At 28.7% G+C, this 26,689-nt stretch overlaps 1 protein-coding gene across 1 annotated transcript in view; it reads right to left on the reverse strand.

Annotated features, from left to right (window-relative positions):
- Positions 1-770: 770 nt before the first annotated feature.
- LOC107452568 (uncharacterized) overlaps positions 771-26,689 on the reverse strand; it is a 54,659-nt gene continuing 28,740 nt past the window's right edge. The window contains exons 2-15 of the mRNA XM_043046749.3: positions 22,486-22,763; positions 19,446-19,569; positions 16,752-16,927; positions 16,569-16,669; positions 16,263-16,475; positions 15,227-15,290; positions 14,087-14,225; positions 12,319-12,568; positions 9,349-9,574; positions 8,550-8,814; positions 5,877-6,239; positions 2,439-3,012; positions 1,780-1,866; positions 771-1,261 (exon numbers count right to left, since the gene is read on the reverse strand). Coding sequence (XP_042902683.2) covers positions 1,196-1,261; positions 1,780-1,866; positions 2,439-3,012; positions 5,877-6,239; positions 8,550-8,814; positions 9,349-9,574; positions 12,319-12,568; positions 14,087-14,225; positions 15,227-15,290; positions 16,263-16,475; positions 16,569-16,669; positions 16,752-16,927; positions 19,446-19,569; positions 22,486-22,645 — 2,808 coding nt within the window. The 5' untranslated portion in view covers positions 22,646-22,763 and the 3' untranslated portion in view covers positions 771-1,195. The remainder of the gene's footprint in view (positions 1,262-1,779; positions 1,867-2,438; positions 3,013-5,876; positions 6,240-8,549; positions 8,815-9,348; positions 9,575-12,318; positions 12,569-14,086; positions 14,226-15,226; positions 15,291-16,262; positions 16,476-16,568; positions 16,670-16,751; positions 16,928-19,445; positions 19,570-22,485; positions 22,764-26,689) is intronic.

The raw sequence follows: 26,689 nt of genomic DNA on the forward strand, positions 1-26,689 counted from the left end.
CTGGTATAATATTGATTCAAACTTAATTTCAGCAAAATTATCAAACTCATAAAAAAATAGTATAAACAATATGTAAAGTTTATATAATTCACAAATAATGCTTTTGACCAATTAATTGTTTAATTAAAATATGCAATATATTATTTTAAAATTTGCCATGCTTTTGCGTTTACATTTTTGTATTTTTGTTTTTGTACTGATATGACATTTTTTTTTTCCCTTTTGTTTTAAATGCCTTTTTGGAGCAGGTCAGAGTAAATTTTTATCTATATTAAATTTTACCTTTCATGTAATATATTAAAAGCAAAGAGTTAAGAAGTACAAATTAAAAGAAACTATTCGAAATCAATGATTATACAATAACAAAAATTTTCAAAATTTAATGTATAACAATAGGTTACACTCAACAGAAAAACATGCTCAAATATTATGTAAAATTGCAGATTGCAATTATAATTTATTTTTCTATATTTTCAGTCATGTATGAAACTGTAATTAACTTTTATTTCATTAACATTATGTATAAAAAATCAATTTTTGTTATTTCCAAAAAATGAAAGTTTATATTTATTCTATTAATCTATATTTTTCCAATGTCTTCCTAATATTCAAATATGCAATATTCAAATCAAATATTCACAAGAATACATTGATTAAAAAAATATATAAATAACAAAATTTATCACTATTAATTTATTCAAGGGTTAACAATCAAATAATTATAATTTTAGAATAAATAAATTTTAAAAAAACTTTAAAAACAAAAAAAACTTGTGCTTTTAATATAAGATCAAAATTATTTTAAATTAAAATTATTTATATAAGTACAGTTATTAGAAAAGTAATATCTGTAGTTTTTATTCATACAATTCTGAGTGTCATGGAAATATGGAATACATCTGAGGTACATACTAAAATCAACATATAAACATGAATTAAAATGAATAAATTCAAAAATTTATAGTTTAATAATGACTGGATTAAAAAGAAATAAATAAGTGAAACATAGAGAAACGATATTATGAAACACTTAATTCTATTCATGTATCACCAGTTATATTTGTTTCTTTAACAAAATAAATGAAGTATTTAAACAGACTAGAATGTAAAATGAAATAAAGCTTATTTATAACTAGTTTCTCATCTGTACACTTTAAAATACAGTTATTTCTTTAGGTAAAATATAAATTTTACATCAAGAATAAAAAGGTGGTGGCCGTCTAATTAAACTTTCTAATTCCTTCTGTTTCTTAAGCAAGCCCTGTAAAAGAATAAAACAATTATAGAAAAAAATAATGATGTGCATTTTTCAAAGTATACTAAAATGAAAATGCAAAAATGAAATCAAATAATACGTGAAAAATATAACCTTACAGTATATAAATATATGTCATACTTATTAAAAATTTCAATAAAAACTTATAATTACAAAATTTACAAAACATATAATTGATTATGGTTCATTTTCACGACAATAGATGCCTCTAGCAACTAAAATTATGTACTGTGAAGGTCCTGATTTACAAACATATATAGAAATAATAAAAATTGTAGATTTTTGAGTTCTACTTGTAAATTGAAAAATAATCTTTATTTTTTAAACAACACTTAGTTCATAGCTCCACAATAAAGGAAAGCATATTTATCATTAGAAGGTCAAAGTCTGATTTAATTTTAATTTCATTTCAGAAAAAAAAATTCATAAATACCAAAATTTTTGTATACCATAGAAAGAAAGAAAGAAAACTTTAATGTTCAATTCTGTTATCAACACCTTACCTGTCTTAAAGAGGATAAGTTCTGTAAAATTCTATCTTGACGTGGAGTGGGTCTACCAGTAACAACTTCTGGGCAAACTAAAGGATTCTGAAAAGAGATTTATTAAGTACAATTAAAAACATAGTTGAAATTCTTTCAAAAATCCCGTAGACTTGCAATTAACTATGGGGATTGAAAATGTATGATTGTTATTACTTAATTTATGTCATAATTTGAATTTTTTTCAAAATACTGCTATTTTGTGAAAAAGATTCATTTTTTTAAAATCCTATACGTAGATTAAACTATATTTATCTAGTTTAAAAAAATCAAAACATAATCATATTTGGATAATTTACTTTCATCTTCTGAGTACAAGTTATGGATAATGCAAGAAGTAATAAACATTATATGATAAAAGTACAAAAACAATCGATGCACAATTCATTTTAAGAAAATCCTTTTTTTTTTGCAAGCTTCTAGTGTGTTGTGCTTTTACTGGCATTATTTAGAATTACATTTACTTGTAGTAGGATAACAAAAATAAAAATGGAAGTGAAGTTTACCTCATGTTTTGTTAAGAATGCCTTTTTTGGAGGTAAGTGTCTTAGATAATTAGAAACTAAGATAATATGATTACAGTTAATTGAAAATCTACTACAAAAGTGTTAAACAAATACCTGGACGGAAGATTTTGACTTTGCAGAACTAGTAGCTGAAGACACAGAAGCAGCATCACTCTTCTCAGTACTTTCAGCAGAGGATGCTCGACTACCATCAGCTACTCTCGAACGCACAACACTTTCCAAATCAAAACTTTCCTGATCACTCCATTTTCTTCGTTGTGGTGCAACAGGTGGTGGTAAGTTACAATGAAAAGGGCGACAAAGCAAACGGGGATACACTCCAGGTACATGAGGGGGTGAAAAAACATGACAGTTACTGGACGGGTGGAATATTTCTTGACTATGCCATTTGCGACGCATTGGTGGAAGACTTCCCCCACCACATGATGGTATAGAGAACCTTTCTGCATGCCGTGTTGGTGATGGTTCAGAGCCACCAATAATAGATGGAAGATTGTCTGAACTAATTGAGTCTCTACGCTGAAGATATGACTGTGAAAGATGATTGGCATGTGTTGATGGGCTGTAGTTAAAGTAAGCAATAGTTTCAGCAGAACCACAATCAGAACGGAATCCAGATGGTTGTTGATAACGAGGAGTAGAATTACTTCTAATTTGACGATAAGACCTATGAGAGGAATACAGAATTTAAACTAGTTAAGTATATACAGTAAAGTCATCAGAAAATCAACTTTCATTTAAATATTCCATAGAGCTTAATCTTTATTCAAACTATAGATAGGTACTTTCCCGTAATTGCTATCTAAACTTCTATCTCTAGATTCTCTACTTTATACTTCAAGTACTTTTTTTCATTTACTTGTTGAAATTGTTTAAGCAAGCATTATACCTAAATTTATAATTGACTCTAAATTATAATTAGTTTAGCCTTTAATAAGAGAAGGCTTTTAGTCATCCAAGGACCTTAGCAAATTTGTCATGTCATTTTTCTACTATACACTACTTTCCAATACTAAAACATAGGAAAAATCAGTTTTTTAATGCTGGAAAACCTACAGTATAAAGTTTTTAAAAAAATAGACTAACAAATGTACTTCTTAAAATAACCAGTTAATCAATTTAAAAGCTGGCTGAATATTCTATGGACATTCATTTCTTCAGACATTCACTGCCTTTTTTTTCCCCTTTTTCTAAAATTTATTGATTTGTAAAACTTAATTTTTACACAGTTTGCTTCTGTTTACACATCCATTTACAAATAAACAAGGCTTTTTGTTGAACATCATCATTTTTATATGGGATAATAAAAGTCATGAAGAGGAAGAACATTTACCCACATGGGATCGCAAATCACTTTGGGAAAGTGTTGAAAATTGAAAAGAAAAAAAAACATGCACATTTTATTGTCACAGTGAAAAACCACATAAAAGTTTTATTCATAATTAAAAGAGTAGTTTAAAGTGATGCCAGTTGACATCGATGCATAGTCTACAATGATGTAAATACCATTCCTCAGATAACAAGTCAGGTGTACTTTAGATGGTCTGCAAAAGCAATGACAATATACTCTAAACACCCTCCCCTATGTCCTATGATGTCCCGAAATGTTGCATCAACTAGTAATTTAAGTTTACCCCTTATGAAATCCAGAAGATTAAGATCCAGCAAACATGAAGGCCATGCAACAGAACCCATGCATCCAATCCATTCCCTTAGACTACCGTTAAATGAATAAAAGAAAAAAGTGACAAGAATTTACTGCTTTTATTTATGTAAACTAAAAATATATGGCCTAAAGCTACTATTTTAAATTTAGTTTTCTTCTTTCTTTTTGTCATTTAATTTTTATGAAATTTCGCATGCATATTTTACTCATAAATTATTAAAAATATTTAAACCTCAAAAAAAATTGATAAAAAGTACTTTTCTAAAATAATACAACAAAATTACTGAAAGGAAGAAAAAAAAACTTCTTAACAGGAGTGAGAGGCGTAAGGCCACTGCCTCGGTCACCTAACTCTCTGGCTGATGCTGGCGCTACCTTTCATATCTTTTAGATTCAGGGTCTCTCAGTATTTTTCCCCATCTCAATGTGGTTAATGATTTCATTTTCTATAATACATTTTCATTCTCTTAGAGCACTTTATCACCTCCTTGTGTTAGCCAGTTGAATTTCTTTCAACACCTTGTATATATATAAAGTAGCATCACATATGGAAAAGTGTTTTTAGTGACAATGTTGTGTGCTCTTTGAAATAGTATAACTATTGCAAAAGATAAAGGTTGAAACTCTAAATTAAAACTTAACTTTTAATAAATATAAGGTAAAGAAATTAAGAGAGAAAAAAAAAGCTTTTGCAGATATATATATATATATGCATATACCATTAAATTGAATTCAGTTCATTTCAGATTCAGCATAGAAGATTACAACCAGCGACTCTTTAGTACTCAAACCTATTTGATTGGTTTTTTCCATCACAGTATCTAGGGTGCTTGAACCTAGTTAATCGATTAGTTCCTTCACATATTGGTACCATTGGTTCCATTTTTGAATATATGTTTGTTACACATGTTTTCTTATTACAGAATAAAGTTGTAGGATAGTTTTAGGTTATTGTTCGAATTGGAGTGATAATGGTAATCATCTTTCAGTCTGATGTAACCCTTCTCCTCTAACATCACCTGTTTCGCACTATAATTTTATCTTTCTATTGATAATAACCAATTTTTTTTATCAATCATTATGGTCAAATATTCCTTCTTTAATCAAAATAGTTGCTTCATATTTTTCCCTTGCATCAATTAAAGATATCGAGGCAATGTTCATTGCTTGAAGAACAAGACGAATGACTGCTTTTCCTTTTTGCTGCATTTTTTAAAGAAATTCGACGATGCAATACTTCAAAAGCACTTCACAATAAGAATGCGGAATAATCTCGTAGCTTGATTAACAGCAATTAAGTTTATTTGATGTGTTTAAAATAATATGTTGTCCTTACAATATGTTACTTTTATCTAGATAAATTTGTTTTGCCCGCTATTAGATACATGTGGAAAATCTCAAAATATGTTATTTCCAGCTGTACATTTGTTCTATTAATCAAATTGTTCATCAGACGTGCATGCATCCAATAAATATGTATATTAATCCACATGTGTAACTACTTTATCTTTACACATCCTAAGTAAGGTATTATTTATTCAAGTGAATATGAATAAGAAGAGGAACTATTTCTCAACAAAAAGAATTACTTTAATTGCTTTTAGGCTATGCAGTGAAAAGAGTAAAATGCAATGCAGTAAAAACAAAATATATTTTCAAAAACTTATAAGTAGTGTTTTTTTTTTTTTTTTTTGAAAAATGATATTTTACTTTTTAAAATATAAGAATTGCTAAACAATAATTCAAATATAAAATAATATTATATTTTCATTTTTTAAAAACATTTTTTGTCAAAAAGAATAAAAATATATTCAATATTTCTTCAGTTAGAATAAAATCAGGGTTTATTCAAGGCTTTAAAATACCTTGTTTCAAATTCAGAGCTGCTGTATCCAAGAGTACAATCTGAACTACTGGCAACCCTACGACCTCTTAAATTGGAATAGGGAGCAATAGGTTGGTGTGAAGAATCGGTGGATTTCTGTGCTGCAAGTTCTCGAGCCCAATGTTGCTTTCTTAATTCTTGCATCCTCTTCCGTTTAGTAAAATGGGGATCTCTTTCAGTCATTCTAACATATGATTTAGAGGGTTGATTCACACCCCATTTTGGGCGTTCATTTACTGGAATGGAATCATTGCACAATGGCCGACGTTGAGCTTTGTAAGGCTTGCTATGCTGCACACGTACTATTCGTTTTGCAACTGGACTGTGGAATGAGCTGGTATTACTGAAAATAAACATATTTTGTAACCTCAATTTAAAGGCAATAAATAAGAATAAACAACTAAAGTAAAAAAGTTCAATTGGAAATTTAATTATTTTTCATAGCTTCAAAAAGTAATTTGAAAAGTTAATTTAAGCTCACACTCAATAAAAACTAATGACAATAACATATTTATTATTCAACTGCTGTTAATGTAAAAATAAGCCTTTAATTTATGGCTAGAAGCTAAAGCTAAATCTAAATATGTACTATAAAATGCAATTTTAAAAAAACTCTTAGAACAAACAACTCTTCAGTTCAACAATTTAGAATTTCTAATTAACTATATAACTTAAAATCAAAACTTCATAAAATCGCAAATTCTGTTTCACCAAAGAACAGTTTGATCCTGTGGTTCTCACATGATAAAGTTTTAAGAATATTTTAGCTTCCTAAACCCCTTTAATAGAAAAGGAATTTGGATGAAAATTGTTAGTAAAAAGGACAACATAACATAAAAAATATAGTTTTCCATACAAATGGTTCAAACACGTATATAGTAAAGGACCTATAAATTATGAGAGCTAAAAAAAATTACAAAAACAATACTGCTAATAAAAAAATTATTTTTCTTTTACCCACTAGCAATGCAAAAAATCTTTGGCTGAAAGCTAAAAGTTAACTGCTATGAAAGTTGAAAGGCATACAAACCCACCACTATCAGGGTCGCCATTCAAATCTGGAAAAAAAATTCCCTGTGCTTTCCCTGTACATATTATCACAATATATTAAGAGGAAACACACAATCACTACGCTCTTGAGTGATCAATCTAGCAATAATAGTATTAATTGCTTAAGAAAAAAGAAACTTAAGAAGGAAAAACTTAAATGAAATTAGGAGCAGTTTAAAATACTTAAACCAAGTAATGCTATAGTAAATAAAATAATTTAGTATAGCTGAAATATCATCCTTAAATATCGCTTTGAGTGGTAAACACTTTTAAAAGAAGAAAATAAGAAATAAAATTCCCTGTATTTTCCCAGTTAGTAAGGGAAAGCTCAAAATTCCCCGCATTGCCCTGTCATTTTAGGTGACTTTTAAATCTCCTGTATTTCTCAGGTTTTCCCTGTTGTGACAAATCTGACTATTTAGATTTTAAAAAAAGTAAGGATGTTGACTTGGTATGTGATAAAGAAAAAGGATGGCTTAATATACAAACAAATTAGTTAAAAGTTTTGCACACATGGCCAAAATTTAAGAATCAATACATATATAATTCAAGCATAATATAAACTAAGGCGCTAATAAATTAAATTTAAGGGGGGGGGGGAATATTAGATCTTCAGTCGACAATGTTCCTCCTGAGAGTAAAAACATTTTTCTAAAAAATGCCACCCTGTGGCATGAGTTTGTCTGATATCACCTGCATCAAGCGAAAAACTAATATGAATGTCTCAAAGGAAAAAAATTTTACTGTCGCCCCAACATTTGCAACTGTGCTCTTAAAGGTCTCCGCTTTTTAGCTGCAGACCATTGGGGAAATTCATTCCTGGCTGAGCGAAATGGCAATCCATGTAACAATGGCGCTGCTTTCCAGTCTTTTAAAAACAAAACTATTCCGCTAACTGATCTCAGCTTGAAGAGGGGAAGAGTTAAAAATTAATGTGCCCTAAAAATGGGGTTTAATTAAAGTGCCTAGCAATGAAAATGAATTAATACACTCATATATATATTAATTATTAAACCACTGGCCATATTACAACTTAATTATTATCCATAGTTGACTGTATTGGGGCTTAGCGAGTGTTAGCTAGCAGAGGCAGAGCTTCCGAGTATATCATAGTCCTTGTCTGCAAAAGTATGTTCCAACAGAAAGGAAGAACATTTCTCGACAATTTTTATTTTATATCACATGCATTTTGCATATTATTAACCTATAATTATGCAGCTTTCATTTATTAATGTATATTTTTAAAGATTAGTTATCCGCATACTAAGGACAGAAGAAATTATTCGACATATATCTCAGACTCTAAGTAATCCAATGTATCCCGGATGGGCTCAAATCTCCAAAAGTGAGCCCGAACTAATCTCTAAAGCATACATCCAACTAAATACCAAATTATCTGTCTTTTTAATAAGCCTAATAATTTAATACAGGAAAAATGAGGCTAACAACAAATAAAAATTAAATATCTGGTGTTCCCTTAAGTAAAAATAGTTTAAATTACACACAAACAAAATTATTAGTTTTATAAAACAAATAAAAGCTTTAAGAAAAGTAAAATGAAATGAATAATGAGCAAAATGTCCAGATGGAGTACATGACAAACCTCTCAGTGGACTCTGCATCTTCAACTGGATATTTTCCATAATGAATGTCAGTCTGTGTTCCAAAGTCTTTTCCACAACCTCCCCTTGCTCTTACTCGAAATATTGAGGGAGTTAACACTCTATCCACAACATATATAGAGCTTTTTTCGCTATCTGATATTGGCACTGTTTGAATACCCAAATCTTTTTTATTAGAAGGATCACAATTCGTTTCATTTTGAATTAAGTCATCATCTTTAAGAGAGGAATCAACACAGCTGGGATCTGTGAACATGATAAAAATTATAAAAAGATAGTTTTAAAATGAAGTTATCTTAGAACAATATTGTACTTGTGTTCTTTTCTTATAATAAAAAGAAAATTACATTGAAATAGTAAGACACTAAGATGCAAAAAGTTTACTGGCATTTAGAGCAAAATTAACACAAAAGCATTTTTAATCACAGGGAAGTTAAATTTATATAAAATAACAATAATAAAGTTAGTATAAAGAGTCATTTAATGAACAAAGAATGTTTTGTGGTTTTAGCTATATTCTATAAAAATCTAAACCAATTAGAAAAATTTATATTGCTCATGTAGGTTTGAGCTAATTTTCATAGATTTCACTCCCGTATAATTTTCATACTGTAGCTTTAAGTTGATGAAATAAGTACTAAAAAATTAACTATTTGAATATATGTTTTATGATTTTTATCAATTGCAAATCAATAATACACATATAGTATAAATCATAAATTAGATAAAGAAAAATAGAGTAGTATTAACAATAATTATTTGAATATATTTTTATACAACCTTCCAAATTTTGGACTATTCTTAATTTTGATTCCATATTATTTGTCAACGATACTACATCTGTATTTTCACTATGTGTTTGAATATTTGTAGAATCGATATTCTGGTTTTCTGAATTCATAGGATGCAATTTTTGAACTTTTCTAGATTTCTTTTCCATTTCTGCCTGTAACTGAGCTTGCTGAACAGCAGTAACTAAAGCCTGGTGTTTCTTTTCTTCCATTTCCTGGAAAAAATCAATAAAACATTTTAGTATTGATAGAAATTCATAGAAATACTTCCATGCAATTGTTTATTATCAATTGAATTATAATTAATAAAAATTTTAATAATTTATTTGTCAATAATTACATTCAAATTAGAACTAGAAGCAGCTGTTTTATCCTAATTTAATGATTTGGGGACCAATTTGATGAGTATTAATTGAACACAATTTTTGAATAACCATCGATTAAAATAAAAATTTTAAAAAATATTACATTTATTTTGATAGATATAAGAACTTGCACAAATGTTCACGAACAGCTGGTCCATAACGGAAAGACACTAACAGCATACAAAGACATTTTGGGTTGAGTGCTGTAATGCAATTTTCAATTCTAATGTGCATAAGTATCACCTAGAAGCAGTGCTGACAGAAGACTTCGTCGCGCCCTATGCGATTTGAAAATGGCGCTCTTATCTCAGTTTTGGGAAATAAATTTTTTTTTCAAATCCTTAAATTGTCTTGCTGATGCAGTCACTGATGCAGTCACAATGCAGTAGAGAAATCCTTTTCATTTTAAATTACATTATTTCAATCAGAATTATAAAATCTACATCAATCCTAAACATTGATTTGGGAAACATGTGAATAAGATAAATTACGATTAATGCATTCAAGGTTAAAAAAGAAAACAGTTAGTTTAATTAATGAGAATATCACCTAAAGTATTCTAGAATTAATAATTATTTTCGGTAATATTGTTAAGGGGCCATTCAAAAAGTACGTGCATCCCGAAGGGGGGGAGGGGATTAGCTATTTTGTACGGTTTTCTACGATGGTTGGGGGGAGGTATTATACAAAGTATGTACATTATAAGCATACACCAAATTTAAATTTGACTTTTTCCTACACACTCCTTAAATAAATATTTAATTTTATTTAAAACATAATTATTTTAATTTTTATGAAAAAGGGGGGTAGACTAATAAAATGTACATACTCTAAGGGAGGGTAAGACCTTATGTACTGTAATGTACGAAGGGGGGAGGGGGTTAAAATTTCTCCATTTTTGTGTATGTACTTTTTGAACAGCCCCTAATGAGCATAATCTTTAATGGCATACAAATATACAAGCATAAACACTAAATTGTAATTTGCATACAATAAGCAGTCATTTTGAAAAGGAAACATTTTTTGCTATCGACTGCTGTAAAACAATTAATAGGTTAATAAATATTTTTAAAATTTATAAACTCATTCATTCATTAAAATGTTCTTCAATGATTCACCCATAAATTCACTGTTATTTATTGCTGACTTGTATTAATTCAACTACTGACTGACCCATCGATTGGTATCCTTTTAATCCCCCTTTTTTTTTAATTCACTCGCTGTACCTAAAATTGTTCATAATGAAGCGACAAGCAATGTCTTAATAAATTGTTTATTAAATATACTAACTTAAAAATAACAGTTTAAAATAAATTAAAAATAACCTTGTATAAAACACATTATTAAAAGAATGGATAGACTTCATAAATTATTATTTCTATTAAATAACTTTTGGTAAAGATTAGATATTCTCTACTCAGGCTAATATTGGTATATAAAACTATGTATGTGCCATGCTAAATACAACAATAATAAATTATATGAATAAAGAAGTTATCATGCCTGCAATAAGAAAATATTTTTAGAGGAAAAAAAATTCTTACTGCAGTTTCCCAGAAAAATCCTTTAATATTTATTTTAAATACATATTGAAGAACAAAATATGTAAAATATTGTAAGAGTAAATACATGTTTCTGGTTGTTAACCTAAAATTTACTAAGAGCTTGGTAATTATCTAATTATCTTGGAAATTAACGTCTTGTTTCTAAATAGCCCAAATATCTTAAAAAAATCTATTGGATGAAAAACATTTTGGGATGAAATAGAAATATTTTCTACATAAAATGTTAAGATTTGTATCAGCAAATTCACATTATATTAAAAGTGTGTTTGACACACAGGCTCAATTGACACAAATTTGAACTCATGGTTTCTCCAAAGTCACTCCTCCCCTAGCTTTTCTGCAGCATTCACCTTTTGAGAACATAGCTTGCATGTTGGATGGTTTCCTGAACCTTAAATCTATACAGAAAATACAAAACTCATTCTATTCAATGTCTAACAACTGTTTTCCTGCTGCACCCTATTCTTTCCATTTTTAGAAAAACTTTTACTTACTGAAAACTTTAACCATAAAAAAAGTTAACCTAAAATACATAATAAAGAAAAAAATAACCAATAAATATATATTTTAAAGCAAACAATACTTTAAGAAAGGAGGAAATAAGTAATTTACAGAACATTAAATCTGAGTCTCGCTCGAAGCCCCACTTCCCCAGTATTCCGGACGATCATCTGCCCTTACACCAGCCATGCCTAGAAATTTATTTAGTTATGAATAACCCCGCATTTATTTGTCCAAAAATAAAAATAAATTTATAAAAACATTAATATCAAACATTATTTTTAAAAGACACTTCCTCTGCTCTTTAGTATGACATATTAAATCTTTTTCTGGTTTATAAATATGTCATGATAAGCATACATAATTTGAAATAAAACAGCCATTTTGAAATTAACAACAAATTATAAACTAAAAATATTGCAGAAACAAATAGACTATATTTAAAAAAAATAAGAAAAAATATCTAAAAACTAATTGTTAATTTCTGATAAAGTAGTTAAAAAGTAGCAAGAAAAAAATAAAATTTACAGCTTTTTGTTTTATTCTCAACTGTTCCTCTTCATAGTCTGCCTGAATACGAGCACGCTCTGCTTGCAATCTCTTTTCTTCAGCTTCTTCTTCAAGTTTTTTTCTTTCTCTTTCCATTTCAACACGTTGTTGCTTTTCTTCCATTTGAAGTCTGATTGCTTGTTGGTATTCCTGAGCTTTCATTCGACGTTCCTCAGCAAGAGCAGCAGAAACTGGATCTAACTGAAATCCCTGACCCCGCATATAAGTTCTAAAACGAGAAAGTAATTTTAAAAAATTTTACATTTTGTTTTAACTTTTATTTATATAGTTCAAGAGTAGAGACACTTAAATAATTTCATTTTACAAAGATATTGGCCATTTATTACATCAAAGTAACTTTAAATATATACAATAAGTCAAAATATTTTGCAATTAAAAACAAAGATGAGAAAGCTTTAAAAATTGAGAAAAATTAGATCATGCAAACGAATATCTAACTTAAAACTTTACAAAATCTACAGACAACCATTAGTAAATTAATCAAATTAAAGACTAAATTTGACTAGTCATCACGCCAGAATGCAAGACCCTATTGAAATATTTCTACCAAAGCCCATGGGTATTACACCTAGGGCCAGATTCCCCCATCCAAAAATTGAATTTTTATATTTTATAGCCATCTCTGAACAACCAACAAAATTCTCATTGTTGAACAGCCACAAACAAAACATATGTGACCCAAACTTATAAATTTTATTTTATTTTATCACCAGCGTTGGACATCTGATCCATTTTGTGTTTATGACTACCAATGTTCAACTCCATAAGCTTGTAATTTTGAACTGATTCTGGAAGACAAGGGAACTCCAGGATCGAGTAGTGGGAGAAATTTGCCTTCATGGAGGACTTTTTGATGGAACTAACCCACATTCGCATTACATAGAGGAAAGCTGAGAAAACCTTCCATGGTTAGCTTGAGAACAAGAAGACTAACCCACTGGGGATATTTTACGTCAGCACTATGATCGGTGAAAACCAGATGCGGATTCAAACGTCGCTGGGATTCTAACCCGGTGCATCTCATTATAAGGCAAATGCTCTATCCCCTGAGCCACCACCGTACCCAGAGATTGATTGTGTTGAAAAAGATCAACACTTTTAAAAGTTAAAACTCAATAGAAACAGTCACCAAAAGCAAAAATGGCAGGAGAAGGTCAACCCCTAGGGCAAGAAGAAAAATCTCAATATACAGATAATTCATTAATTTACAATAGCATGCATAACAGTCAGCTACATTTCTAAGTCAGATAATGGTAGCTTCAATTTTAAAACAATAAATAAAGTAATTAAATATGCATTGCAAGATAAAATCTTTAAAAATTCATGAAATAAATCCTTAAAGCTGTCTCAAACTTTTTAACAGAATTTCATGAATTCAAAACAAGCTCTGAATAAAGTATTAAAACATCAATTACAGATGTATTATTTTAAAAAGGCAAACCTCAGATCAAAAATTTGTTTTCCAAGAAAGTTTTGTGTAGAAATAAGTATTTACACATTAACTGTTAAGTATCCAAGTCTTTAAACATTCATTTAACTTAAACAGAAATATAACCAAGACAAAGAAAATTAACTTTTAAAAAAAGTTAAAACTAAATACAATGTGTTCAAAATTAAAAACAGCAAAAATGCTGATAAAAATTTTAAATTATTATCAGTATTTGTTTATTAGAAAGCATTGCTTTTAAAACAATTTTATACGCATAACAGACAAAAAAAATTTTACCGTTTTGAAGCATCAGCAGCTCCAGGTAAGACTGAACCATCTATGGAAACAGATATGCTTTCAGTTTCCTCTTTATTAGACCAGTTAGAATCCTGCATTTGAGACATTTGAATTTGTTCCTGAAAGCGTCTTTGTTCTTCTATAAGAAATAATTAAGATTTTAGAATGTGAGAAAAATCAATTACAAAAAAATAAGATTAAAAATTGGTATTCTTTAACTGTAATTTAACTTTAACTGAAGCAGATAACTAAAAAAAAATAAATAAAAAAAAGAAACTAACTGCTTTGAGTTAAAGCTCAATAAATTCACAATTAACTCCTCACTCAAACCCTAACTGAGTTTAGAGTACAGCAACTGTATATATAGAAAACTAGCATTCTAGCATGTTATTCAAAGCAAGTTTTGAAAGAAATTTTTGTTCAGGTAAAAAATAAGCTATAGGTCTGATGAGAAAAGATTCACTGATTGTACTAGTAGGAAATACCATCTGCTAACAGAATTGTAATACAAATTTCCATAATTTAATAATAAACTTTTAATCAAATTTAATTTAGATTAAAATTGCTTGTTTTTTTTCCAAACTTCAACAACTTCTTATAACTTCATTTGAAAAGCTGCAAAATTATGAAACATTTTGAAAATAAAATGAATAAAAACTATTTTTAAAATTTCTTATCTACATAATAAAGCAAATGAAAAAGATATTAATTATTTAATCAAAAATCTGAAGGTAAACATAAAATCTTAAAACAATAAAGTGTTAATAGTATTATGAAAAGAAATTGTCCAAATCTTTTATATTCTTTAATTAAACTTTAGAATTTTTTTAATTTTACTTTTTTTCTTTTACTTAAAATCAGAGTATTTATAAATAAAATTAATGAAAGTAATATTCAGATTAGAATATTTCATATTATTTTAAAGTTTAGACCACATACAAAACCTGAAAAACTGAATTTTTGCACTTTCTTTTCCAAATTTATTTTATTTTCCAAATTCACATCTAGTGAGTCTTGAATATAGACGCAAATTTTCGTGCAGTCAAAACTTGTTGACTTTTTCCAGCTTTACACTTTTTGAAGCAAATTAATACATTGTCATATATAAAAAATAAGTTTTAATTATTTAATAAAAATTACCTATTTCTCGCAGCCACTGCTGCCTTCTATAAAATTCACTTGTTATGGATTCCGAATCTGTATTCTAATGAAAGGTACAAAAGGAATAATAATCAACATGAATATTTTTCTCTTGAGAATACATTAAGTTGAAACACAACTTTCAATTTTAATATTAAGAAAATAAAAACAAATATAACAATATTTTTAACTTTTAATCAAAGAACGACTAAAATGTTTAACAGTTAACTAATTTAAAATAAATCATTTTCATAACATAAATGTTTTAAATTCCAATATAAAATTTTAATTACGAAATAGAATAAGATAATGTAAGTAAAAAATGCATCGCAAATATTTTGCGAAACTGCTTAGAAAATTTTTTGTTTTCGCTTTTGTGGATGTAATTATGTAAGAGTCATACAGCTATTGCTGAATACAATAAACAAAAATACTATTATACATTTGCAGATCATTAATTGCAAACTTAATAACACTATTTTTATTCAGTACAAACCAAATAATTAAAAAAAAATTGGCAAAAATGAAAGACTTATTTAAAACTATTCAATCAAATTTAACTAGTCATAAGAAATGCTGAACTTTGAATAATAAAAAAGAATAATAAAATGGACCAGCAGTTAAATTGTAAATTGCCGTGCAGTTTTCATATCTCAATACCTTATTTTGATTACAAAAATGTATATAATACAGCTTAATTTTAGTAATATAAATGATATCAACATTAATGGTATTAACATTAATAATACAACAATCAATTGACTGCTAGAACACATGATTCCTAACATTATTCAATATTATCTATGTCTACAAAATATTGAAAACATATTTTAATTTGATTAATTTTTGCTTTAGTTGTATAAAAAAAATAAACAAGTTATGTTGTCAAAAAATATCAATCTAATTCCTAATTGGCTTGGACTAAAAATGTAAGTCAAAAAAATTTTTAAAAATTACATTAATAGATTCACAAAAAATAACTACGAAGTAATCACAATCTTTAATAAATTGTGAAAAAGAAAATAATAATACTTACTCCAAAAGCAATAGAACTTTTGAAAACTGGTGGAACAGGCTTTACTGGTTGAGTGATGCAACTGTAATTCACAAAAGATTTATTTGGTAAGAATGTATTGTGATCAGTATTATTAGGTACTATTCTACAATTTGGGGATGGCAAACAACTAGGTATAGAAGAAGGCACAGAACTGGTGAAAGGCATAGCTCCAGACGTATGAACCATCAAAAGCTAGAAAATTAACAAATCCATTTAATGTTTAAATAGTGCTAACTCACAAATTAAGATAACACAGCACTTCATTAGAAAACACTCTGATTTTACCTGACCACTAGCTCTTGGAGTTATGGGTGAAACAATCTGAGTTTTTTTCACGGGTGCACCAGCACCAGGTTTTCCCCATGGATTCCATTCGAGCATTTCAGCTACAATAAAACTTTATCTAAGCAAAGTTTCCTAAAGAAAAAAAAAATTAAAGAAGGAAATAAATGTCTTGTGTACCATTACCTTTTTCTCTTTCCCACTGTAAACGTTTCTGCTCAACTTTGCTGAGAGGAGATAATTTTGACGGTGATACCTCAGATTGTGGAGCAGACCAACTTAAGGAAGTAGGACACGATAAGACATCAAGAGGACAAGGCACTTGCAACTTATTTGTAGTTTCTGTTGAAGCTTCAGGTAAGCTACTCAAAATAATTTACAAAATAATTAGAAATAAAATACAACAAAATTAGAAATAAAATACAACAACGTAAGAATCTGTAAAATTCTCACTGAAGCAAATCAAGCTGAAATTAAGAGAATGGTTGAAAACATAGGAATGAATATAAGTCTTACCCTATTACGACTGATGGGTTAAGACATAACATTTTTCAGCTGAAAAAAGTTTAGGGTATAAGCTAAATTTCAAAACTTTTTAATTTATATTATTTAAACAAAAAAAAATAAAAACATTTCACAATTCAAAAAAATTAGAAGTATCAGCAGAAATAGAACTTGACACCTAACAGTTACCAGGAAGATATTCAAAAACATTTGTTCCATCCATATTCGATGAACAATTTTTTATTTTTTTGTTAGGTCAGTTAGGTGGCTGAGCTGTTAGTGTGTCTGACTTGCGAAGTCATAGTCGTGGGTTTGAATCCCGCTCGAGCCATGGTCCTCTGTTGTGTAATGAGGGATTATGGCTTACCCTATAAATTAGCAGAGTAACAATAAATGAGCAACACTTCTGACATCTTAAGTGGCAAAAAGTGCAATAGTTTAGTACCAGCAGTTAGATATTAAATAAATTTTGGAATATCATACCTTAGCCCCAAGGTAAGCAGTGGCACAAAATGTATACCCCATATTATATTTTCAACCATGCTCTTTAATTTAAACTCTATTTGGTGATATAATAGAAATTTTATTTATTTATCCATTGCTTTAAAGCTTGTATTATACAAAGAATGTGACCAAATTTATCACACACTACAAGAAAAACTGCAACTGTCTGAAAGATTTAAAGCAATTTTTTACTAATCTGGTTTTAATTTTATGCTTTATAATCATTGAACAAAACAAAAAAAAAGAGTTGACATTTTTGTGAGAAAAAAAAATCACTGGAGAAATGCGTTTTTAATTTTATTTATTTAAGGAGTCAGGTTTATATGAGCTCAATTACAATCCAGTGAGATACTCAGAGAAGAAAAAATACATAGATCATCCTGAATAACTTTTGATCTAATAATAAAATTTTCATTTACTAATAACAAATGTTAATGAATAGGAGTTAATCTTAAAAAAATAATAATTAGTCCTCACTATTTTACGTTATGAAATCAGACAAGAAAAGTACTTTCTCTGAATAAACATACCCTTTTGTCACGGAATAATTTTTGACGATCAAAATATGGTGAGTAGTCACCTGGAAAATATGGTCCCAATACTTTAGTCAGCGTAGCAGTCGAATATTTGGGCCAGTTAATTTCATTGTTAGTTTCACTTTTTGCCTATTTCACTACATTTTGAAAGCTTTTTTAGTGAATCTAAAATTTTGCACACTGTAACTATAAAAATAATCAACTCAAAGGTAATTACATATAAAAATAATTTTTAATGCTCATTTATTACTTTTTATTATTTCATTTAAAAATTGTGTGAAAAAATTTTCAGTTCTAATCTAAGATGTCAACTGCATTTTAAACTATGAAATTTTTTATGGCAACAAATACAACATTCAAATACTTCTTAAAAAAATGAAAATTTAAAAATAACATTTTTTTAACACTATTAGATATATGTTCTAACTATTTAACGTTTGTCCGAGCTATTTTAAATGATATAGTTGAAATGTTGTAAAAATTTATATATTTCACAATTCAACATTTTTTCTGTTATTAGTCAAAATAATAAATTATTATTAAAAATTATTTTTTAAATTAAACTATCTTTGGATAATAGAATTTTATAATTGTAATGAAAAAATTTTAATTTGGTTTAAAAAAGTTGCTGCAATATTTGATATTTAATACATAAAAATTAACTAACATTAAGGGCTTCATATTTTCGACCACTCTCTGGACTAAACTATTGGTACCATATTTTCTAGATCGGAGTTTATTCTGAATAACAAAAATGTAAATATAGGAAAAAAATGAAAAAAAGGAACATTTATTCAGAAAAAACATGCCATGTGTCTGATTCTGTAACTTAATTGATAATTAGCACAATTTAATTAGCATATTTGAATTTTTTTTTTTTTTTGGTTATCAAGTAAGAGTGCATGAAGTTCGACAAGGTTGCTTTATGAAGTCAACACATGTATTCCTCGATTTTTTTTTATAATGAAGATTCCAAATTTGCAATTTTTTTAAATTAACTTAAATTTTATTGAAATTTAAAAACTTTTGAAATTTCCAAATATTCTAATTATTTAAAGAGTACTTTTTATAATCTGTTGTAATAATTTTTGTTGGAGAATAAGGCAGCTTGCAGGAATGCTTCACTTAATTTTTTAAGCCTAATACTTAAATACTAAAATGCATTATTGATTATAATTTTATTAAAAGTAAATGGAAAATCATAGAATTTTTAGAGAGCCTGAAAAAATTTTAAGGTACAAAGATTTTAAAAGAGATGGTGATCACTGTACAGATACACAGTCTTAAATACACATGTGGTTTTAAAACTTCAATGGGAGGAGGGGGAAAAAATTACTTTTCATTTCCGTACAAATTTTCCTTTAGTTCTAAATCACTGCTTGAATTTTCTTCATTTCCTTTTGATGAAAAATTTTCTGAGTTTTCTTGTGAATCAAAATGATTTTCACTTCCACTTATAACTGGAAAAAAATATATTCATAAACATTACATAATGCAAGAAATTATGTCACTTCAATTTCATACTGTGTTATAACAAAATAGAGAAAACGTACTAAACATGTATGCGTGAAAACACAAAATTTATTGTATTTAATTTAAAGGCTTTTTAAAAGATATTTAAAGGCTTCATTTTTCTTCTACATAAAGAGAACTACTCTTTTTCTTTCTCTCTTTTCTTGAGAAATATCTATCAGCTTTCTTCAACGCAAAACCAAATTTGCATTACTAAAACCTAAATACTGACAATTAAATAAAACAAAAGTCTGAGATTTTTCACTACTAGATACCATAGGAAATCTGTATAAATACAGATATTATAAAATAATAAATTTATGAGTTAAGGCATATCAGATAAGGCATTAACAGGGATGAGAGTAGTCAGAGTAAAAAAGAGGAAATCCAAGAATGAATATATACATAATATGTAGAAGCTATGATATCCAAAAATTAGACAAAAAAAAAGTGCGATTTTTAAACCATGTGATTTTAAATCCTGATGATTAATTTTAAAATTGTATGAATATGAATCACATAGATATGAATTATATGCATGATTTTAAAATCGTGTGAATAAGTATTGCAATACCTGATTTTATATTGAGAGAATATGAAACCGGTGTCTTGGGATATTCATCCACTTTTAAATGCACCTGGATAAAAAAAATTTTAATTTTTTTTCCACACATGCGCTATATAAAGCAACTACTTCAATTACTCTTATCTGGCGCAGTTTTTATTATTATTTTTTTAATTTTAAAGCAATAATTTCGTTATCAGTTTAAAATTGATTCAAACACTTTGCTTAATTTTTTTTTAATATTTAAGCTATAGCAAAAGTGGCACTAGACCTAGTATATATTTTGGACATTTACCAAAGGTCTAGTCCAGAGGTCACCAAAGTGGTCTATATAGACCCCCAGAGGTCTATTTCACTAAAGTGGGGGTCGATCTGAGGCAGGGGGTCGATCTGAATCGAAAGGGTTGATTGGGGGTCGAAGAAAAAACAGTTCTTAATACGTAAATCCAAATATCTAATTGAGTATGTAAAATTTGTGAATTTTTTTTTATAATTGACTTAATATCAGTTTCTTTATAGATTAATAAACGCATCTTAAACTTTATTAATAAACGCATCATCAAAAACGTGGACATCAACCTGCAAAATGAGTTTGCTGAATTATTATCCGATCTTGAAGCAAAGACGCTTTTTAAAAGTTTAACAATAAGTAAATTTTGAACAAATATAAATATAATGCAAAAATAAGTAGAACTTTATGAAATAGCTCAGCCTTTTTATGCTAGCTTTTTATGCAAGGTACCTATATGGTTGAAGCCGGTTTCAGTCACGTAAATTCAATCTTAACTAAGTACAGAAATGAATTAAATGTGGAGTTACGAGGGGATTTAAAATTAAAATTGACCAATTTTGAACCCAATATAGCGAACCTTGCAAAAAAACACCAGGCACACTCATCTCATTGGTTAAGAAGCAATAAATCTGTAGTTACTTTACTTATAATTTCTACTTATTTATTATTACTTATTATTTAATAAATATTTAGGTATTTAAATTTCAACATTAATATATTTTTCATAAAACTATTGTTACACAATGTACTATTACTTTAATAAATGTTCAAATCATAAAATAAATGTACAAGCACAGTATCTATTAGAGTTTTATCTTAATTAACGGGAAATTACTTTAATGGGGGTCGATGGAGATTTCGAAAAATTATATAGGGGTCGATGATGAAAAAAGTTTGGCGACCCATGGTCTAGTCATACTAGGTCTGGTTAAGTGCCAATGCCCAGTATACATTTGACCGGTATATCCTACACTGATGTTTTTTTAAGGTCAAGTGCCACTGCCCGGTATACATTTGCGAGGTATATCCGGAGCGCAACTTTTAAATAAAGTAAATATGAAAATCGATGTTTGATATTAAAATCACATGAATAGGAATCAAGATATTAGCACATTCTGGACTAGGGATTTCTAAAAGGCTTGTTCGTATTGTTTTTGTTTAGCCATCCATAATAAATAAAAATTTACAAGATTAATTGAATAAGCAAATAAATATTTTCACTGCAAATCCACCGCTATTTTCTTTTATCATTTTGTTTGCTTTCGCACCAGCAAACAGGTCGCAGCGAGACGTCTGCATTACGAAAATACGAGCTATCGCGGGCAAAAATAACGAAAAATCTTATTTTCTGCTTGTATAAGTGGAGAAAATAGCTAAAATAAGTAAAAATGAGGAAGGGTTGGCAGCTATGTACTAGTTTGAATTTTCTGTTTATCTTTAAAAATCGGAAATAGATAAAATTATTTTATTTGAACAACTGAATTTCCAGAAAAAGCGGAATATCTATAAAAAAAAATTTTAAAAACGAAACTTTTAGAGAATCGAAGTTTTAGGCTGAAATTTGAGAAACAATAGCGAAAGAAGCGGAAAAATCTCATCCCTGTATTATAATTTAAGTATGAAATATAAGAGAAAATGAAAATATTCAAAATAAATATGAATTGGGACGATGTGAAAAATTTAATAATATAAAGTGGAGTGATGAGCAAATACTTTTATAAAGGAAAGATTCACTTGACAAATTAATTAAATCCATTTTTTGATTAACTCTGAATACGTATTCTCTAGAAACGAGTTTTAACTTATGTTTTAACCATTGAATAATAAATAATTTGATACTTTTAAACATTATTGATAAACAAAACAAAAAAATAAAAACTGATCAAAATAAACATTACGGAAAAATATTTCAAATTAGTCAAGATTTTAACAGTACTAAAGTTGATGCAAATGTTTAAAAAAAAATTTTTTTTTTTTTTAAAATCAAGTTACACTTTAAATACCTACCAGCAGTCTGACTGATGGCTTCCAAAATTTGTTGAAACTGTGATTTTGTCAAAGTAACTGTGCCATCTTTGGGAGAGATATCAGTGCTATTTGACCAGTTACCAGGCTTCACTTCAGCAATTGGAACTTGTCTTGATTCATCACCAGTGGGGCGAACCATTTCTGGGAATCAAGTGTTGAAGACAAGGCTTGCTTCGAACATGTTTGAGCCCATGCTCAAACTCAGCATCTTGATTTACAAGGCAGAATTTTAACATTCAATTGCAAAGAATACTCATCTAAGAAAAGAAAAACCCACTTCATTATGGTTGGTTTTCATTTTTTTTTATGGTAAAATATATCTTGAAACAAAAATTTGTTTTATTTAATTTAGGTAATGTTATTTTTAGCATTTAAAACATTTTCTTGTGAAAAAACAAAATTAAATTTAATTGCAAGTTAAATGGAACTTTTGTAACTAACTCTCAAAGTAAAATTAAATTGAACTCTTTTTGTAATAGCAATATTTCTATGTTGTAAAATTGAATTTTGCATCATTCTTAAATTACAATATTCTTTTAAACTTATATATTACCATTATGAAACTTTTACATGCAAATCCATACCTTAGTTTCTTTATGCAATATCTATATCTTATTTTAATATTTTAATTTCAAATAGGGGGGAAAAAAGACTTGCTTTCTAAAAAAAGCTTTTTTTTTTTCTTTTCATTCATAAACAGTAAATAAGTTTTGATAATTGCTGTTGATAATTTCTTAACAAGTTACAGATAATTTGCTAATAATAAAAGGCATGATTACAAGTAACAGAATAAGCAATAAAAGGATTAATTTATGCTAACTGTTAATTAAAATATAAAATAGGAGCAAAAACGCAAGATATGATTTGCTAAAATTAATAGGCATGATTACAAGTAACAGAACAAGCAACAACAAAAAACGGTAATTTATGCTAACTGTTAATTAAAATATAAAATAGGAGCAAAAACGCAAGATATGATTTGCTAAAATTAATAGGCATGATTACAAGTAACAGAACAAGCAACAGCAAAAAACGGTAATTTATGATAAATGTTAATTAAAATATAAAAATAGGCACAACAACATAAAGTTGGAAAAAAATTCTGAATAATTTTAGATTTTTGACACTGAAAACGTTGAAAATGACAATTCGCCGCCCATTAAGAAAACGTGCCTTTATTCAAAAAATGGTTTAAAAGATATCACCTTAATGTTTCGTTCATTTATTTAACTCCTAAGTATTGTTAAATTTTTATTGATTCTATCTTCTTGCGTTTTTAAGGGAGGAGGATATTGCAGTATAAATTTCGATGACTTTGCGACAAACTATAGAACATTTAAATCTCCACAAGAGTATCCCTAATTGATGCAAGTTTCCAATGTTTCCAGGTCTCTACAAGCAAAATTTATCGCCATATTATCATTAAAGGCAACTCAACATCAATTCAAATTACAACAGCTTTCCGGCTAATAATAAGTCTATTCAAAACTGAATTGGAACTCTTATATAAAAATGCAAGTCACAATCCTTTCTTCGATGCTGTAAGCAAAATTTTCTCACAAATCCGAATTCTGATCACTTTTCGAAAAGCTAGCGATCGAAATTCTGCGAAGAACCTTTCACGGTGTAGTAAGATATAGTTTTGATAATGGCAAGCGGAGAAAAAAAATGATGTAGTCTTCAGAAACTTGTTAAGAAGCATAATTTCTCTGCAAAACATTAGCTACGTTTTTCGATTTAATTTCTAAGGAGAGTTATTATTTCCGGGTTTTTCGCGATTTCCCTAGCTCTTATCGCCAGGTTTTTAACAAAATTCAATAACTGAAAAGGCATACTCGTCGCGAGGGTTACAATGGAGGAATCCTGGACAAATAAGGGTTATTAACATGCATTTCTGACTCATGAATCGAGTAACATGTAATTTAATTGCTTGTACTCCTGAATTAAGTTTCTAGATACACAAAAGGCTGTGACGTTTTGATGAAGGAAAGTATATCATTAAACATTTCATGCTCTAATATGAGTTTAAAAGTTACTCTCTGATTTGGTAGGAAAATCTGAAAAATCTGCAGAATTTTGGAATCACTTTATTTTTGTTGAAGTGTCGAAAATATTTAAAATAAACTTGAAATAAAAGTATGGAGAAAATGAAATACAGTTGAGTTACTGAATTCCATCGATCCTAAAAAGCACTGAAAAATTTTGGCCGAAATCGGTAGATACAGAAGTGATCTACACGGTGACCAAAAAGTTCTCATACACTTTCAATTTTTTTTTTTTTTTACAATACAGAATAAATCCTGTGAAAACTATTTGCATTAAATTAAAGTAGCAATCATTAAGCATCTTTACAATAAATGCTGCAGAACAATACCGCCTTTTACTTTTTTAATGAACTTTCAAATCCATCACTCACAGTACGTACGGGTGCCAACGGCATTTCCTGCCATATCTTTTGAATTATGCTTTTGAATTTGTTCCGATTGGTGATTTTATAATTATCAAGTTGGGCGGGTATGTATGACCAAACAAAATAATCAATCGTGTTCAGATCCAGGGAGTAGGGAGGCCATTCATTCAACAAAAAGTCAGCTAAAGTTTGCTGCACCACTCTTGAACCACACCTGCGGTATGAGTAGGAGCACGATCTTCTTGGAAACAGAAATATTCCAGCCATACATACTCTAAAAGACACTTGAATATATAACTTTATCCAAAACCTCATTTTTATAATATTAGGCATTCATTTTAACTGTCTCAATGAAAAATGAGAATTAGCATCTTTTTGAAATAGCCCCCCTCCCCAAAACGATCACAGGCGAAGCATTTTGATAACGCGGAACACGATGTTGGCTCTCAGGGATGTTGTCAATAGAAATTGACCATATTCTATCATTTTGGGAGTTACGACTATACTGTAATACAAATAGTTTTTCGCCTGAAAAGAAAAACTCATCCTCTGCATGCCATGCAAGAATTTCTTCCTATGTCTGCCTCCTTTTCATCTTAGCATACTCTAAAAGTCCGTTCTCGATATTTTGAGCACTCAGGCTATCTTTCTAACACAGTGGGTACCAACTGGCGGCCCGTGGGCCACATCCGGCCCACGAAGCCTTTTTTTGTGGCCCGCGAACTAAAATATATTAGTTGACATTTTCTGCTGACAATTTTCGCAAAAAATCTATGTAGGTTTAAAGTACTTTTCTTCGTTTAAAAGAAAAAAAACCCAATTTCTTCTTTTCTGAGAAATTTAACATACCAACGGTGCAAAAAATTTATTTCTCAGATAAAAATCTACTTCTTGTTTTAATTTGTAATTCAATACTTTTGTTTTGTACAACTTGATAAAAATCTGACAGTAATATTTTTGTTCCTTCAAACATAAAAGAGTCCTATATAAAATTTTTATAAAGCTGCGGCCCGCCATTTGACTGGTGTTTTTAATTGCGGCCCCCGGCCTTATGTAAGTTGGAAACCCCTATTCCAGCGTTTCCCAAAGTGAGGTACGCGTACCCCCAGGGGTACGAGAACAGTTTAACGGGGGTACTCGTTCTTATGCGAAGTATCTTGCAACAAACGAAAATTTTAAAAAGTTTTATTTAAAAACAAAGCTAGCCATGAAAATTTACGAGTACGTATTTTTCTATTGGCTATTTTTTGCAGAGTTAACATTCAATAATTAGTGGTGACGACAGCCAGTTGTGATTTTTAACTTTCGTGCAATTTTTTTTATCATAGCAAAAATAATATCATCCTTCTCACTGATGCAAATAAACTTATTAACAAAACTTTGTACCAAAAAAGAAAAACATATTTTTAAAAAAATACATTCATTTTTTATTAGTGGTACACAGCGTTGCGAAAAATTTAGAAAGGGTACACAAAAGTCATAAGTTTGGGAAACACTGCCCTATTCTAACAGATCTTTCATCCGTTTCGTCGTATCCTTTGATCGACCCTTTTTACAGTCTCTTTTGTTCGAACAGAAGTTATGTAAATGAAATCTCTTCTACCCCAGGGCTTTCAAGTCTCTGAAAACTTTACTTTGATGACTCTACTTTGCCTATTCTACTTTGATGAATTTATTTATAACAATTTCTTTAAATTCTTATTCTACCATAAGGTAAAGGAAAATTATAAGTAGTACAACAAATAAGCATACAATAGTTTATAGAAATCTTAC

Source organism: Parasteatoda tepidariorum, chromosome 2 (genome assembly GCF_982258835.1).
Source record: "Parasteatoda tepidariorum strain Cologne lab strain chromosome 2, Ptep-v5.0, whole genome shotgun sequence".
NCBI lineage: Eukaryota > Metazoa > Arthropoda > Arachnida > Araneae > Theridiidae > Parasteatoda > Parasteatoda tepidariorum.